Source organism: Dendrobates tinctorius, unplaced genomic scaffold (genome assembly GCF_039654945.1).
Source record: "Dendrobates tinctorius isolate UK_male_01 unplaced genomic scaffold, ASM3965494v1 ptg000102l, whole genome shotgun sequence".
NCBI lineage: Eukaryota > Metazoa > Chordata > Amphibia > Anura > Dendrobatidae > Dendrobates > Dendrobates tinctorius.
The window spans coordinates 6,477,892-6,490,501 of NW_027361770.1; the positions used below are offsets into that span (position 1 = coordinate 6,477,892).

Below are 12,610 nucleotides of genomic sequence, written 5' to 3' on the forward strand. Positions count from 1 at the left end.
TTCTTGGTATTTAGGCGAGCTGTCTGGCCCAGATCATTCCCTGTGAAAAGCTTGTTCTTAGCCTGTGCTCACTGGTGTGTTCTCCTGTACCCTGTGCTGTAAGGTTTGATCTTCTGCTGCCAACCTTTGGACTGTATTCAGACTACCCGTTTATTTCCCCTTTGCATGTGATAGTCTGCTGCTGACCTTTGACTGTGTTCAGACTACCTGCTTGTTATTGCCCCTTTGCTTATTTGCTATTTCTCTGGTATTCTGACCCTGGCATGTGACCTGACTTACGACTTCATATTTTCCCTTGGTTTACTATGTGATCTTCTGCTATTGACCCTGGAACGTCTGACTGCGCGGATTCACGACTTGGCCGTGGATTGTGACTAGCATCACACTGTTCATGTCTTTGTCAGTGGGCAAACTTACAAAATCAGCAAGGGATCAAATAATTGTGTGCACACCAATTTCCCGCTATATGAAATAGGTACTGAACACGTCACCAATTTCCTAAGTAGATATATTTCTTAACGTGCAATTCTCACCAGATGTTGATAACAAATCCATCTAATCCACACAGGCAAAGATACATGGATTTTTGTGATAAACTCACCGTAAAATCCTTTTCTCCGAGATGCTCATTCTGTACACAGGTACTGTGGAGGTATGCTACTGCCACCTGGAGGCTGACACTAAGTGAAAAAAGAGGTTAAATCCTCCTCCACCGTATACACCCTCGCCCCGATTGCGGGTGGAAACCAGTTTAATGCAAAAGCAGTAGGAGAACAACAAAATCAGCCTTAATGCAGGTAACAACATGTCTAGAAAAAAACCCCACCCTAATATCAATGAAAAAGCACATTAATTAAACAAACAAGAGCCAACTGGCTATCAGGGTGGGTGCTGTGTCCCCCAATGAGCGTCTCGGAGAAAAGGATTTTACGGTGAGTTTATCACAAAAATCCCTGTTTCCCCTTCACCTCATTGGGGACACAGGTACTGTGGGACGTCCTAAAGCAGTCCCTGGGTGGGAAGTTGACTCACCGATCCAAGCTACATGCTCCTCCTGTCTAAAGGTGTGCCACTGCTGCTTGGAGAATTCTTCTACCTAGGCTCGTATCCGCTGAAGCCTGAGTATGGATATTGTAATGTTTGGCAAATGCATGCAGCCTGGACCAGGTTGCTGCCTTGCAAACCTGTTATGTCGAAGCCTGGTGCCGAAGCGCTCAAGAGGCACCCACTGCCCGAGTAGAGTGTGCTCTGATCCCTGCTGGAACCGGCACGCCTCTGATGCGGTAGGACTCCTGAATAGTCAAACAAATCCATCTAACTATCCTCACTTTTGAGGCAGCGAGTCCCTTCCATGTCGATAAAGGCCAAGTATTCTCCCTGTCCCATAGCTGATATAACTGAATGGAGAGACTCCATGCGGAAGTGTCTGATCCTGATAAATTTGTTCAGGAGCTTCAGGTCCAAAACAGGCCTGACAGTCCTGTCCTTTTTGGGGGCCGCGAATAGGTTGGAATAGAAGCCCTGAGCCTTCTCGTGTTCTGGCACGGGAATATTGACTCTGTTGTGCTGGAGCGATTCGATGGCTCCTAGTAAAGCCCTTGCCCGGGTATCCACCTTGGGAAGATGGGTAAGAAAAAAACATTTTGGGGGGCACCAGACAAATTCTATCTTGTACCCTGAGGACACCAGCTCTCTCACCCATGTGTCGTGTGTGACGGTGAGCCAGACGTGGCGAAACCAGAGTAGGCGGCCACCTACCTTGCTGATGTCGCCTGAAAAATGCCTCAAGTCATTTGACTGAGGATCTTTGGGACCTGGATCCCCTTGACCTGGACTGGAGAGTACGCATTCTCCCCAATGGGTTGGATCTATGAGACCTGTCGATCTCTATCCTGGTTGGGGCGTCCTGAAGTGGCAGAATTGGTCGCTGTAGTCCACCCGGGGTTGTGAAAGGCCCGAAAATGCACCTGAAACTGGTGATGAAACGGCGGTTTGACCTTTTGTTGAGGGAGAAAACCGCTGTTCCCTCCTGTGGAGATGGAGATGAGCTGGTCTAACTTCTCTCCGAATAGGCGGCCACACTGATAAGGTAGAGATGTCAAGGACTTCTTGGAGGTTGAATCGGCCCGCCATGTCCTTAACCATAAAGCCCTCCTAATGGAAATTGCATTTGCGGCCGCAAGTGCCGCACAATTGGCTGCATCCAATGATGCATTGATGAAGTAGTCCCCAGCCATAGTGATCTGACTCGCGATCTCTGATACCTCTGCAGGTAGGTCCTTTTCCTGCGAGGCTCTGTTCAATGACTCTGACCAAGAAATCATGGCCTTGGCTACCCACGTTGCTGCGAACGAGGGAGAGTGCTGATCCTGATACTTCAAAAACTGAGCGAGCCAAGCTCTCTATGGGACGATCAGTGGGATCCTTAATAGCAGAACCACTAGGTATGGACAACAGGGTTTTGGAGGCCAAGCGCGACATGGGTGGATACACCGCTGGGGATTCTGTCCATTTTTTACAGAGATCCGGGGCAAACCGATACCTCGCTTCGAGTGCCTTCTGGCCCGAAAAGCGTCTGTCCGGCCGTTCCCTGTGTCGTTGAACTATGTCCTCGAACTCTGGGTGAGTGCAAAATACTCTATGCGGCCGCTTATCTCGCTGAAACGACACCTTATGGCCTGAAGCCAAGGTGGAATCATCCTCAATCCCCAGAGTCTGGTTGACAGCTTCGATGACTGTCCACTGTTTCCCGACACCCCAGGGTATCTAGGTCCAGGGGTTCGTCCAAGTCGTAATCTGAGCTTTGCTCGCTATCGACTACTGGTGAAGGAGAGCGAGAAGCCGAACTCACGGATGCCGAGGCACCGGATGGACTGGGAGACACCGTGTGGGTTCGTTTCCCCCGCGTCTGCCTGGAGTGAGAGCGGCCCCTGCAGGCCGGAGGCTCCTGTGAGGTGGAGGACCCCTCCAAGACAGGCGAGCCACTATACCTGCCCCTATTTGGGGGGCGAAGTGACTCGATTGCTCTTGTAAGTGACGCCATAGACTGCGACGGTGATAGGGCCCATTCCGGGGGGACTTGGTACACTGGGCTCGGTCGCAGGGGAGGGCTCCTGGATGCGTTCGGAATCGCAGGCTTCGCATAATCACTTGCTCCGCGCCTGCGAAAAAGCAGCCCGACAGGAGATGCATGCAGCGTATAGGAATGTGTGTGTCTTCGTTTTTCCGGACATGCTGTACCCACCAGGCATCTATACTGCAGCCTGCTGGGGGGGAGCACTCGTTTAAACGTAACGTGGCTCTTGGGTTGGGGCGCAGCACTTGCCCCAGTCCTGTGTCCCCCACGTGTCCTGGAAGTGCCAGGCGTTGCTCCAGCTCAAAGAAGCACGTGCCTCAGCTGTGGGCGGGCCGTCGGAAGAAGAGGAGTCCTGGGGGCGGTACTTCCGGTTTGAGGCCTGGTGCTGTTCCGAAGTCGTGGGCTCAATTTCTTCGGCGTGCGCCCAGAACATGGGGGGCGGACTGCCGGAAGTGAAGCGAAGAAAGAAGGCGGGACTTCCAGCCACGGCCTAGAACCGGCCGAAGCCGTGGGCTGGATTTTTAGTGTCTGCCCATGAAGGGGGGGTGCGGAGCCACCGACCTCCATGCCGAGGATACCTGGCCGGACGCCAGGCCACGCTGCCGTGCGTGGCGGGGGGGGTACCTTCGCCCGACAAAAAAGACTAAGGGCTCCAGCCCTGTGGACGCTGCTGCAGGAGCCCTCCCAGGCCATCCCTCTCCGTGACGATGCTTCAGCTTCCAGCTCAGGTAGAGCGGAGGGGGGGCCATATCTAGGATGATGCAGGCACCTTAGCTCCGTCCTTCCAGGGATGAAGAGAGAGACTGTCCGCCGCCTTGCAGCACCGCAGTCTAGCATTGGTGGAGCAGTGGGGGCCGCACGGACTATTCTTGTGCCTCTGTACAGCCTAGGGTTTCAATACCTTGGGGTGGTAAGTGCTAAGTCCGGCATCATGTCCCACGGTGCGGGAGAGGATATGTGGAGGTGATACTCACACATGCTCGCCTGTTGTTGGTTTGGGGAGATTGGACCCTTTCCATAGGGTCCGTCATCCCTGTCTCATAAAGGGAAAAAAAAAAAAAAAAGTCTGGAGAAAAACAGACGTATGCCTCCAACGGACACTAAGAATGAAGTGGTTTCCGCCTGCAATCGGGGCGAGGGTGTATACGGCGGAGGAGCTAACCTCTTTTTTTCACTTAGTGTCAGCCTCCAGGCGGCAGTAGCATACACCCACAGTACCTGTGTCCCCCAATGAGGCGAAGGAGAAATCAAACCTTAGATGTCCATAAATTAAGTTATGTGTAATGATGAGAACTGACACAGGGAAAAAGTATTGAAAACGCTTACTGAAATTCATTTCATACTTCATACAAAAGCCTTTGTTGGTGACGACAGCTTCAAAATGCCTCCTTTATGGAGAAAATAGTCGCATGCATTGCTCAGGTGTGATTTTGTTCCATTCTTCCACACAAACACTATTCAAATCCTGAAGATTCCGTGGTCTTCTTCTATGAACTCCGAGTTTTATTTCCTTTCATAAATTTTATATTGGAATCAGATCAGGTGATTGGCTGTGCCATTATAGTAGCTTTGTAGCTTTGTTGTCTTTCTTTGAAACTAATTGAGAGTTTCCTTGGAGGTGTGCTTGGGATAATTGTCTTACTGAAATGTCCACTACTGTTTCATCTTCATTTTGCTGGTAGATGACAGCAGATTTTTATCAAGAATGTCTTGGTACATTTGTCTATTCATCCTTCCTTCAATTACATGAAGGTGCCAGTGCCGTGTGCTGAAAAACACACAATGTTATTCCCACCTCCAAACTTCACTGTTGGTATGATGTTTTTCGGTTGATTTGCCGTGCCTTTTGGCCTCCAAACATGGTGTGTATTATGGCATCCAAAAAGTTATATTTTGCTCTTATCTGACAAAACTATATTCCCCCACTATTTCACAGGCTTGTCTAAATGTTGTTGAACAAACCTTAAACACACTTGAACATGCTTTTTATTCAGCAATGGAGTCTTGCTTGCTAATGCATATAGGCCATGGAGGTTGAGTGCATGACATATAGGCTTTTTTTTTAATAAAAATTGAACCTGCTGATTTCAGGTCTTTCTGTAGCTGTCCACAGGTGGTCCTTGGCTCTAGGACAACTCTTCTGATTATTTTCAGTTCTGAAATCTTACGGAGAGCACCTGGTCATGGCCAGTTTATGATGAAATTATGTTATTTCCAAGTCCAAAAGATGGCCCCAACGGTGCTCACTGGAACCTTCAGTAGCTTAGAAATTCTTCTGTAAACTATGCCATCAGTATGTTTTGCAACAATAAAGTCTTGAGACAGCTGACTGATTTTACCTATTATTTATCTTACTCATTTATATAGCGTTATTAATTCCATAGCGCTTTACAGACATTTTTGGCACTGTTCTCACAATATATCAGTAGGTCTTTGGAATGTGGGAAAAAAAACAGAGAACCCGGAGGAAACCCACACAAACATGGGGAGAACATACAAACTCCTTGCAGATGTTGTGCTTGGTGGAATTTGAACCCAGGACCCCAGCACTACAAGGCTGCAATGCTAACCACTGAGCCACCATGCTGACCTCCTATCATCAGATGTTTCTTATGTGGCACTATGGTAATAAGGCTCCATTTTATAGGCCATTAGTTGAACGAGCTGGTAGCGAAAATAATAAGTAAAAGGATTGCTTTCTAATTACTGACAGATTCCAGCTGATGTCATGACTTTCCATGGCTTTTTGCACCTATTTCTTCTTGTGCTCAATACTTTTTCCCATTTCTCATTATTACATATAACTTAATTTATGGACATCTATGGTTTGATTTATTTGCCTGTGGAAATTGAATGTGTTGTTACCGACCTCTGGTGAGACTCTCATGTCAATAGCGCCTTTAGAAATATATTTACTTAGAAAATTGGTGACATGTTCAATATTTCCCCCCCTGTATATATACATATATCTATATATACTGTATATGTAAAATAAAGGTTTAAGTGCTTGTAAAATCTCATGCATGTAACTTAATTGTATATATTGCACACAGCTTCTACATCTATGGTATCTACGATATTTCTAGCCCAAAGAATCATGACTTGCTGTGACAGAAATATATACAGTAGTGGACAGCTTCTATAAAAACTGCATTGAACATGCAAAAACTCTTAATCAAATCCTAGATAATTATTTTAAAAAAATCTGTCATTTTTTACTGTCATAATTAATAAGTATTGTCTATCAAATGTAAAACAAATGTCATGTCCTTCATGTATTCCCAACATGAACAATTATGGTATCTCTATAGTATATGCAATAAATGTCTAATAGCAGTGCGTCCCCCATTCTTCACACAGGACTGGGTGCAAGTAACGGGTCTCCCATCTAATTCCACACTTAAGGGATCTTCCATAACTGCCCAGGATGGGAAGGCCCCTTTAATTGTTTCAATCATTTGTTTGCATTTTTGTGCACAAGCAATTTTCTGATTTTATATTTTATAAAAGTTGATACATTTTTGGCAGATTCCTTGTGCATGTCAATTGGATTAATTACTGATCCCATATATACTCTAACCTAGAGAAGCAGTTTTGCATTTTTATGTAAATTAGTCAAACACATCTATTTACCAGTTTTCTATTTATATTTGTAGAATGCGTTTTCATTAGTTCTATTCAAATATGACAGTACACATACCAAATTTCTGGATCCTGGAATTCCTGGTTGACCAGGCGGTCCTGGGGGTCCAGGAATGGCTACTGTGAAAACAATAGAACTCAAATATTTACATGGTTTTTCTGAAAGGTTGTCCCATGTCATTATAAACCTTGGCGCAGATTGATATTTAAAAACAAACAGTTCTTTACTCACCCTCCCTGGGGCTCCACCACTGATTCACCTGTGCTGCTCTTAATGTCTGTTATCAGCCGCAGCGCGGATGTCACATCGATAGCCAATCAGAGAGCTCAGCAGCTCTGAGCATGACACTCCGTCTACATGAGCAGAGACACTGAGCTCACCAACAGGTTGTCGACATGACGCTGGTACTGCAGCCAATAACTGACATGGGGAGCAGTACCAGAGAATCAGCCTCTGGGACGGAGATTTTCTGAAAGTGTACGACCCCATTAAAATTTAATAAGTAACTTTAATAAGTTACTTTTATGCTACTTATATTTATTTACAGAATGTACTGAATAAAAGACTTAAAGACTTAGCTATCTATCTATATATATATATACAGTTAGGTCCGTATATATTTGGACAGAGACCACATTTTTCTTATTTTGGTTCTACACATTACCACAATGTGAATTTTAAACAAAACAATTCAGATGCAGTTGAAGTTCAGACTTTCAGCTTTCATTTGAGGGTATCCACATTAAAATTTGAAGGGTTTAGGAGTTTGAGCTCCTTAACATGTGCCACCCTGTTTTTAAAGGCACCAAAAGTAATTGGACAGATTAAATAAATGTAAATAAAATGTTCATTTCTAGTACTTGGTTGAAAACCCTTTGTTGGCAATGACTGCCTGAAGTCTTGAACTCATGGACATCACCAGATGTTATTTTGGCCCCAAATTTTGCATTTTCAAGATGGTAACAAGAGAAATTTTACCATACAGTTGTGCAATTTCTCCTGAATACGTCGATACCCCATATGTGGGGGAATACTACTTTTGATGCACAGTGTAAAGCTCAGAAGGGAAGAGGCACCATATTGGAGTTCAAATTTTGCTGGAATGGTTTGAGGGTGCCATATCACATTGGCAGAGCCCCTGAGGTGCCAGAACAACAGAATCCCTCGTATGTGAACTCATTTTACAAACTACACTCCCCAATGAATTCATCTAGGGGTGCAGTGATCAAATTAACACCACATGTGACTCACAGAATTTTATACCACTGAGCGGTGAAGAAAGGATAAATTACATTTTTAACACTAAAATGTTGTTTTAACCCCAAATTTTTAATTTCTATAAAGGCTAATAGGATTTTTCTCTACAACAAACTGACGTCCAATTTTTCCTGAGTGCACCAATACTCTATGTAATCAGGAACTATTTTTCAGGCACAGTGCAAAGCTCAGAAGGCAAGGAGCACCAGATTCTACAGTTATGGATTGCAGGTGCCATGACCCAATTGGAGAGCACATGAGGTGCCACAACAGCAGAACTCCTCATAAGTGACCCCATTTTACAAACTACATCTCTCAATTAATTCTTCTAGGGGTGCAGTGATCATATTGACACCACGGGCGTGTCACAGAATTTTATACCATTGGGCAGTAAAGACCAAATAGCTACATTTTTACCACCAAAATGTTTGTTTTAGCCCCAGATTTTACATTTTCACACAAGAAGTGAGTAAAAATGGCACCAAAATTTACCCCACAATTTCTACTGAATGTGACAATACCCCATATGTGACTCTATAGTACTACTTAGCGATCCATTCCTCCTGAGTCTCTCCATATGGCTATTTGCCTCCTGGAGTGCAGATTGTTCTAGAACAGTTTGCAGACTCCATATACAGAGCCCCTAATTGCTAGAAGAGTAGAATCTCCCCTCAAATGACCCCATTTTGGAAACTATACCCCTTGGTGTATATTGAGGTGTAGTGAAGATTTTGACTCCATGGGTATTTTCCTGAAACAAGCAGCAATGAATGTTGCCGAGTAAATATTGCAAACTGTCATTGTAGTGACCAGTATGTTGCAGTGATCAGTACATTATGCCGAGCCCATGATTCTGTAGACATGCACCTGTAAGTTAGGTGGGCTCTCATCACATCAGAAATGCCATAAGTGGACAAAATATTTGGTTTGGGTGCACTGTGGGGCTCACAAGGGAGGGGGGGCATTTGGATTTGAGAGCAGAAAATTTATTGAATTTCGTTTGGAGGGTGAGGAGCCATTTCACTTTTCCAGTGCCTTTGTACTGCCAGTAACATGGAAGCCCCCTATATTTCCATTAACAGACGACAGACCTGAGTGGGGTCTTGTGTTTTTGTGGATTAAGTTGGAGTTTTTATTGGGAACATTTTATCTAATGTTTTGGATCACGGTTATCCGGCTCAAAACACTGACCACTTACTTCAGGGTTTCAATCTAAATATCTGAGTGACATGATTCAGATGAAACTCCCAAGGGATCTATTTACTAAAATGAGGCAGCAGTTACTCTGGACTCTGTCTGGCCTCTGTTCAGCGGAGTCCTTCTTTTCAGAAGTGCACAAAACTGTGGCCGATTGCACTATTATGTAATCCTAAACAGACGAACACTGCCGGATCACAGGTCACACGGCATCCAGTGCCTCCATCTGCCTCATTATAGGGAATCTACTGGCAGAGGTTCCATCTGAATCATGTATTTCACTGATTTACACGACAACCGCGGTGCAAACGCTCAGCGCAGCGCGCAGGATAAATGTACGCCGAGCCTTACCATGAACTTTGGGACACAGAATGAAAAAAATCAACAGCAGGTGAAGAATTGGTTTTATTTATTTTTATGCTGTTATTCTGTATAAGTGATTAATCGACACCAGATTTATATCGAGTTTCTATGTTTGGCTGCTAAAAGACTAAAAGAACACTAAAAGACTCTTTTATGGCAAAAAATAAAAATATTTTTTCATCACCACATTTTGAGAGCAATAATTTTTCCATATTTTGGCCCACAGTCATGTGAGGTCTTGTTTTTGCGGGATGAGTTGATGTTTTTATTGGTACCATTTTCGGGCACATGACAGTTTTTGATTGCTTTCTATTCCAATTTTTGGGAGGCAGAATGAACAAAAACCAGCAACTCAGGATTTTTTTTTGGGGGGGGTTATGCCGTTCTGTGTGTGATTAAACTGATAATGCAGTTTAATTCTTCGGGTCAGTACGATTACAGTGATACCTCATTTATATTGTTTTTTTCATGTTTTGTCGCTTTTACACAAAAACTTTTATAGACAAAATAATAATTTTTGCATCACTTTATTCTGAGAGCTATAACTTTTTTATTTTTTTCTAGATGGAGCCGAATGGTGGCTTGTGTTCTGCGGGACAAGATGACATTTTCTGTGGTATCATATTTATTAATGTCAGTCTTTTTTATCACGTTTTATTCTACTTTTTGTTTGGCGGAATGATGATAAAGCATTGTTTTTTATTTTTTTATGGTGTTCACTAAAGGGGTTAACTAGTGGGACAGTTTTATAGGTCGTGTCGTTGCGGCCAAATGTGTGTACTTTTATTGTTTATATTTTTTTCATTCAAATATTTAATTATAGATACAATAACTTGATTTTTTTCATTTTTAAAAAAAAATATTTTTAGAATTATTTTAAAAAAATAACTTTTTTTTTTTTTCACTTCGCCCCATTATGAGACAATCATTTTTTGCAGGCTGATCGCTTCTACAGCATGAGGATCCAGAAGAAAGTATTTTTTTCCAAGAAATTAATAGTACACTTGGAAATAGAAAACTTTGAAATAACTTACTAGAGAAATCCACTTATTTCTCTTTTTGGACCAATCACAATGTCAAGGAGTAACTGACCCAGTGTGAAACGACCCAATGGTTGGTCGGTCACTAAACAGCACAACACACAAGGGAACACCAGGGAAACTGTAACAACGATGGGCCCTGTTGATAAGGAACGGGGAATGGACTCCAGCCCAGTCACTGGAGATTCCCCTGACACCGACAGTCAGCTGATGCATCAGGTGACCTCTTGAAGGATGGTGGGAGTGGTCACCACTCCTCTCAGCAGACTCAACAGAAATGCAATTACACCAGCAGGCCAGCGGGGGAAAAAACTGACATTAACCCCCAATGGCCTGAAAGGAAAAAAGTTTTAATCTGAGAAGCCAGATCTGCCACAGATCCAAAAATGGATTGAGACAGTACCCCCCTTTCAATGAGGGGCCTCTGGACCCTCAACACCGGACCTCACCGAAAACTTACGGTGAGGACGCCCCGATCCACCAGAGTTCACCTCGGCAGTCACCTGATCCTCAGGTTTATGGCAAACGTGGACTGATGGAAGTGACAACAACGTAGGATCCGGAGGTGCAACAAATCTCCAGAGAGATGACCTGGGGAATGAGTTGTGAACCTGCATCATTGGGGTTAACTCCAGCTGGAAAGTCCCTGGGCCGAGAATGTCTGACACCAGATACGGCCGGATAACCCTTGAACTCCAGACTCCAGTAGCACCCTTTCACTGGATGTTTTTGGTGGACACCCAGACATTCTCATGTACACACAGGTCGGGACCTGAACATTTATTGTCATGCATACGTTTGCCACTAGATGGTGAACTCATCAAGGAACCGACAACAGAGGCATCCCCCTATGCTGTCACACTCACACCCACACAATGCTCAGAGTGAACCACCACCCTCCTGACCCTTCCTCCTAAAACGACTCTGACACTCAGGGTCAGCCTCTACTCCCTGGCAGCATCTCTGCTGCCCCCACCAGAGAAAAAGGGGATGGTTGTAGAAAGATGGCAGAGACAGTAGCTCCCGGGAAGCAGTTCTCACACAACTGATCCCAGTTGACTACTTCCCTGGACCGCCAATCTATTACCGGGTTGTGGCTTTTCAACCAAGGGAGGCCTAAAACGATGGGCATTGGCATTCCACTCAAGACGTAGCACGACAGGGACTCTTCATGATGAGTCCCTATATGCAGTTGTATATCATTTAAGGCTTGGGTCACCCTCCCCTGGCTGAATGGGACAGAGTCAATGGCCTAGACGCTTAGGGGGTCTAGACAAATTGAGCATCCATCAGATTGACACCTGCTCCACTGTCAACAAGCACCGGTATATTCTCAGTTACCCTACCAAACACCACTTCTGCACGTAAGGTACACTGAGAAGACAATATGGATATACACACCCTGGTCTCCTCCCTCCACACGACCAGGGGGATGCAGCTTTTTAGTTGGTACAACTTTGGCATGAGCTGGGCAGACCACGATGAAATGACCAGTCTGCCAACAGAAAAAACACCCCCACACCATGGCGAACCGCAGGCAACCCCATTTGGGAATCAACTCCTTCCACCTGAAGGGGATCGTCCGCCTGCTCAGGTGTGTCCTCTTCCCTAGCAAGGACTACAGGGGGCACATTTAGTGTATGCCTCTCCCTCAAGTGTCTATCCACCTGGATGGCAAGGGACATGGCGGCCTCTAACGGCCTGTGAGCGGAGTACTGCTCAAGAGTATACTGCAACTTTGGGGTCAGACCCTGAATAAAATGGCTCCTAAGGGCAAGGTCATTTCACTGTGTGTCAGTGGCCCATCTCCTAAACTCTGAGCAGTACTCCTCAGCCGGCCAGTCCCCCTGCTTGATTTTACAGAGTCGGGATTCCTCCAGGGAGACACCATCAGGATCTCCATACATCAGCGCCAGAGCTGCAAAAAACTTTTCCACTGACCATAGAGATGGATAACCGGTCGGCAAGAAGGCCCAGGATTAGGGATCACCCTTAAGAAGGAAAGCAATGACTCCCACCCGTTGTTCCTCTCGC

At 45.0% G+C, this 12,610-nt stretch overlaps 1 protein-coding gene across 4 annotated transcripts in view; it reads right to left on the bottom strand.

Annotated features, from left to right (window-relative positions):
- Window positions 1–12,610, bottom strand: part of COL15A1 (collagen type XV alpha 1 chain) — a 1,161,047-nt gene that overhangs the window by 132,039 nt on the left and 1,016,398 nt on the right. For all 4 annotated transcript variants that reach the window (XM_073587711.1, XM_073587710.1, XM_073587708.1 and 1 more), the window contains one exon: window positions 6,777–6,838. In XM_073587711.1, the coding sequence (XP_073443812.1) occupies window positions 6,777–6,838 (62 nt within the window). The remainder of the gene's footprint in view (window positions 1–6,776; window positions 6,839–12,610) is intronic.